The sequence below is a fragment of the Silene latifolia genome, chromosome 4 (genome assembly GCF_048544455.1).
Source record: "Silene latifolia isolate original U9 population chromosome 4, ASM4854445v1, whole genome shotgun sequence".
NCBI classification, from domain to species: Eukaryota; Viridiplantae; Streptophyta; class Magnoliopsida; order Caryophyllales; family Caryophyllaceae; genus Silene; species Silene latifolia.
This window is the reverse complement of record NC_133529.1, coordinates 8,421,087-8,427,086: the sequence shown is the minus strand read 5'-3', so window position 1 is coordinate 8,427,086 and position 6,000 is coordinate 8,421,087. Positions and strand designations below refer to the sequence as shown.

Here is a 6,000-nt window from a genome sequence, read left to right as displayed (position 1 = left end):
ATAAATAAGTATAATTGATAATATACTCTTTTTCTTATGCATGGCAAAACAACGTGGCTTGTTTTTACCAAAAGTAAATATTTTACCTATGTATGCTAATGAGGTAACATAACTGCATGGCTAAGTTTTCTAATTATTACTATAAATAGAAGCTGTAGCCTGTAGCCTGTAGCTACATAGCCTGTAGCCTTTGATAAGAAAGACAACAAGACACAAGCTGTATTTATAAAAACACAAAATCTCCTTGAAAACGGCGATATTCGTCACAAGCTTGTGACGGATACCATTTTCTCTCACAAAATATCCATGATAGGTGAGTGGGGAAGCACATAGGAAGTGTCTCACCTTGTCTCTTCTCCTTTTTTGTAAGAGGTTTTCAGCTTGTGGCGGAATTAACCCGTCACAAGCAAAACGCTTTATTATAAAAAAGCAAAGACAAGACATTAAAATAACCCTATAATAAAAACAAATGTATGTAACCCAACAAAGAAACATTTATGTCGTGTAAACATTGAAAAAGCCAAAAGAATGGTGGCCAAAAACTATCATATCAACCCTCATCCAAATTCTTTGTAATACTCCGTAGTTTACAATGCAATATCACATGTAAATATTGATCAACAAATGAATTAAAAACATTGAATGTGTTTCAATGTTTGGGGAAATGGTATTACAAATGGTCCTCAACCTTAATTTGGTACACTACGTTATATCCATCTTATAATGGACTTTCCCGTCTCAATCATTTGTTTACTTTTTTTTAATTAAAATATTCATAAAAAAGAATATAAAAAATAAACAGATGACCAAGACAACGGGAATAATAATTAAAAATGTAAGACCATATAATGAGGTGATTATTATTAATGAAATCGATTACAATATATGGTAAACTGTCTTGGAGATACTTCAAGAATATTCTATAGGATATAATTATAATGTCCATAATAATATCTTTACTAATATATTAATCAATCTACTATTCTCTAATACACCCCCTCCATCAAAGCGGTAGTAAACAGTAGTAAACGGACACTCTGGCTGGACTAAAACATAAACATATAGTTGATGATGTCGTGGTAGATGAACCGAGGTATTGTTGATTATTGTAAAGAACACAAGTTGTTGCCAGTTAATCCAAATTCAAATTGATTAATAATGCTTTGTAGTTCTTGGTCATTTACTCCTTGCCAGTATGAACTCCCATCATTATCCTGAAAATGACATCATTTTTGTTTATTAGTCATGTACAATAAGTTCAAAAATGTTATAATTTCTACTTAAGTAGTTGATGTTACATATTAAGGTCGTTACAAAACCTAATTTTGGCATATTACGTACAATGATGTTACAAAATATTGTCGGACGTGATTTTTGAACCTTATTACTAATTAATGGTTACGATGTTTTTTTATGCATGGGATCTTCTCGTTTGGATTGTATGTACTCCAAGGTCGTCATGGACTCGTGGTTATAGTCATAATACTTACTACTAAAAAGATTTATCCTGATATTCCACTTTCTTATATTATGATAATCGAACTTGAGAGCCCTGATTAAACAAGCCCGTGATCTTCTCATTTAGATCGTACTCTAAGGTCGTCATGGACTCGTGGTTATAGTCATAATACTTGCTACTACAAAGATTTATCCTGATATTCCTGAATATAAACATTTTTTATATTTTGATAACCGAATTTGAGAGACCCTATTAAACAACATGGTCATGATCAACCTTTTACCACACGATAAGTTAGCTGATACTCCCTCCATCCCGGTCATTTGTTCTCTTTGTTTTTGGCACAAAGACCAAGAAAAAGGGGAGAGGGTCAATTACTAAATGACAAGTGGAGTAAACTGAGTGTAAATGATCAAATTACTCATCAAATTCATTCTTAAAATAGAAAGGATAACAAATGATTGAGACACCTTAAAATGAAAAAGGACAACAAATGACCGGGACAGAGGAAGTATTATTATTCGACGAGTTTATCCAAATTACAAATGACCATTTAACTTGGAAAATAAGCACTAAAAGATGAATTTGTATATATTATTACCTCTAAAAGAAGGAAATTAGGGTTAAGCTCATCATGTTGAAGCAAGTTGGTAGAGGCATCAACATGAGGATTATTAGGGAAGGTTGGACTAAATGTTGAGCTAGTAGTAACAGGACTTGCAGTAGTGGATTGCATTATTGGAATTGATAATTCCATATTATTGTTCATGCCCTGAATTTTCAAGTTAGTGACCCAAATAAAAATAATTATTGTTCAAGTTGTATGCTTCTACAAGAAAAAAAAAATTATTGAATAGTTTAGACTGTATTGTAACAGTACCTGTACTTCTGCTCCGAATATCATAGGGTCGAGATCCATTAGCCCGGGTGTGTAAACCGTTGGGTCTAAAGACGCTAGCTTCACTGACAAGAACTGTGATAAAAGCCAAATAACCAGGGCACACGATAAGAAGTTAATAGACAAAGATTTACAAGATTATTGTAATCACTTTAATTATCGTACTAATAATAGGTACGTAAATTATATATATACCTCGACTTGATTTTGTAGCGATTGCACATAATTAATAATTTCGTCCAACACAATGGCCTTCCCCATGACCTAAAGGTAGATAAAAGACACGTGGAAGATGTTAGTGAGAAGACTAGTAACAAAGATTATTGTTAAAATGTAATCAATCACATAACAATTAAGCTAGCCCACCTTGTCACAACCAGGCACAAGAGCTTGCAATGTCCTCATCTTTTTATTGATTTTTTCTCTCCTAACCTATATATATCATTTATTAATGAGTTAACGCGGATAAAAGGTAACCATTTTATGATAAAATGTGAACATTCTTTAATAAAAAGTTATCACAGTACAAATGTAAGGATAGTGAAAAGACTAAAATACCCTTTCAGCTAAGCTGTGATTATCTGTGGCTTCACCTCTCCTTGCTCTAACATGAATGTAACCCTTTGGAGGTTCTTCATTGACATTGTTTTTTCCATTTTTGTCCTTTTTATCATCATTCATCGATCCTTTTTCTTCCTTCGATTTCTTGGATTTCACTTGTTTCACATCCTAAAATATAAATTATGTAAATAATTAAGTGATAATATGCATTTCGAAATTCGACTACTACCAAGGTATGTACGTAACTTTATCCGTCACATTTTTTCTAAATTCAGTCATGAGAACAATTTTATCCCTATCAAGTTCCGAAACTACGAGACTACATTTTAATTTAGTGTCATTTCAAGTGACTTTATCAGCTAACCTAGATAATCTTATTCGCAACAAAGTGGTCAAATTTTGATCATATAGTAATTGATAATAGCACTAAGTCACTAACCATAAGAACATTCCAAAATGCTAGTTACATTGACCAAGAGTAACATTTTAACCTAAACAAGATTGGTTTTGACTTCCATGGTCAATAATTCAAAAATTGACCATGTTAGACTTTATACTAGAATCTCATGTTTATAAACTCAGCCGTCAAATAAATTTACGAGACCCAATTTTAAAAGAACATTTGAGGTCCCATATAATAGAAAATAGATATTTTATATAGTAGATGGTACTTGAATATGGACATTTAGCTAACTAGCTTAATTCTGAGAACGTTTTGAACTTGCTATTAGACGGCCTTGCCTAAACGTTCACCTTAGAATTAGCAGAATTTAAGGAAGACCCATTTCTAGACTTCCTCTTCTTAACATCAGGAACCCAATTTTGAGTGACTTGCTCACCACTTAAGGTTTTGTCAGCCATTACTAAACTCTGTGTACTCTGTTTTTCTACCATACAAGTTTCATTATGAATGCTTTGTTGTTCAACACAACTACTTTCAATTGAAGAACCCTCTTGATTACTTTGATACATCCCAAAAGATGAGTATAACTGATGATAATTTGGGATAAATTCAGTAGGCAAAAGGGTAGTATCAGGAAAAAATGCAGGTTGTTGGTATGATGAAAAAGCTGCCATTATTTATGAATTATCAGAGAATTTTGTTGATGTTGTTTGATTGATGTTTTCAGGTGATTGAGGTATTTATAAAGTTTGTAGAAGAAAGAGAAACACACTCAATATGTTTTTTTTTTCCACCGGAACTTGGGAGAGACGGTCTCTCACTAAACTATTATGAGACCAATTTTTCGTACCCTTTTATTTGTATTTCGTACCCCTTTTGTTGTTGATCGTACAAAATAATTTCGTACCTATTTACATAATAAATGTACCCATTTTATTATTAATCATGATTTGTACCTATTTTATTACTTTTAGTACCACTTCTTCTTAAAATTGTACAATAGTCTCTCAATAAAGCTTATTAAGAGACCGTCTCTCAGGTTTTTTTTTGGGTAATGCTAAATACAACTCATTGGGTTGTATTTAAGCATTAAATACCTTCTAATTTGGGTATTAATTTAGGAATTAAGAACTAAATTACACATTAACCAATACAATCAATGCATTTATTAAGAATTTATTTCCTCTTTGGTTTTTTAAATACAACTCAGTGGGTTGTATTTATTATTACCCTTTTTTTTCTTGATAAGCTAAGAAACTAGATTGATCCTTTAAGGTTACGATTACCCTATCTCATCCTTTTGAACGAGTGAGGTAAGTTGAAGCCACCGGCTTTGAAGCCACCTCAAAAGTGTTGGACATGAATGTCCAATATATAGATGCTATAAAATCAGCAACTTTATTGGTTTCACGAAAATAATGTTAAAATTCGATTTACGAGTTCAATACAATGAGTTATTACAAAAAGTGAATAAAGATGATGCTCTTTAAAACCAATTTGACTATGATAACAATAACTAGATCAGGTAAATGATTCGTTCTGTTCGGATTCTAATCAAGTTAATGCGTATTGAAGTTACTCAAGCCCACCTTCATTTTGATTTCAGTTCAATTTAGTTCATGTTCTTTTGGTTTTGGTCAAACTAATCATATTGAGGTATTTTGGATCGAGTTCGGATCAAATCGGGACGAGCCAATATTAAATCAGGTGAGTTTAGATCATATTGCTATTGAGTTCGTTAGGAATATAATAATTCAAAATATATCACAATTAAACAAAGATATAACTAGAAACTAACAAAGTGATGGTGTTCTCATAAGAACTTGAGTTTCTTTTAATTTGCGTCAGCCGCTTCAGTTTGAAAAAGTTCAAATATACTTAGATTCACTTATCATCGCATATTCAGTTCAATTTAATTTGATCCCTATTAAATCGAATTTTAGGTGCAACTCAAGTAACTCATAATCGGGTTTTCAATCATATAATAGTAATCAGTTTTTTTGGGATCAAGTTCACTTGGTCATGAATCATGATTAGTTATAGCTAAGAGTATCAAAGGTATTTTTAAGAAAAATGTATAAAAAGTTTGCCCACTTGCAAAGAACTCCCATGACTAAAGGTATAAGTGAGATTTGGTGTAAATTTAGGTATCGTTTGGTTAATCAAGGAATTGGATTAAGATTAGAAAATTTAATTTATGTGAATTATTTTCTTATATACAAATTCTCATGAATTCAAAAAGTCGTTTAGTTGTGGATGTAGAAGTTAATTCCACAGGAGTTTTCAACCATTTAGGGGGAGTAGGTAATACAAATATACAATTTCCCCATTTATGTAGCCTTTCGAAATTCCTATGATTATTAACAAAAAAAAAAAAAAATTGACAACCAAACAGCCTCCCTTTTTTGCAATTCATGGAAGTTTTCAATTCCCATGATCTACAAAGAGTAAACAAACGACACTTTAATCAAATTCTATTCTTCAAGTAAATACAAAAATACTCCCATGACTAATGGTATAATTGAGTTTGGGGTGTCTCGGTCAATTGCTTTGATGAACAATTGAGAGAAGTATATTGTTAATATTGTGCAGAAGTGTTGATATCTTCTGTTGGACCTCTGCTGCAATGGTGTCCATTGTATATAATAGTACGATATTGTAACACCCCCGTACACAAGG

The 6,000-nt window shown here is 32.0% G+C and overlaps 1 protein-coding gene across 1 annotated transcript; it reads right to left on the bottom strand.

Moving 5' to 3' along the window:
- Positions 1-1,079: 1,079 nt before the first annotated feature.
- LOC141652817 (basic helix-loop-helix protein 80-like) lies at positions 1,080-4,031 on the bottom strand. The gene is made up of 7 exons (XM_074460423.1): positions 3,672-4,031; positions 2,916-3,086; positions 2,724-2,789; positions 2,553-2,621; positions 2,340-2,432; positions 2,061-2,231; positions 1,080-1,214 (listed from the first exon to the last, which is right to left on the bottom strand). The coding sequence occupies exons 1-7, from the start codon at positions 3,993-3,995 to the stop codon at positions 1,104-1,106; spliced, it is 1,005 nt and encodes a 334-aa protein (XP_074316524.1). The 5' UTR covers positions 3,996-4,031; the 3' UTR covers positions 1,080-1,103.
- Positions 4,032-6,000: the final 1,969 nt, after the last annotated feature.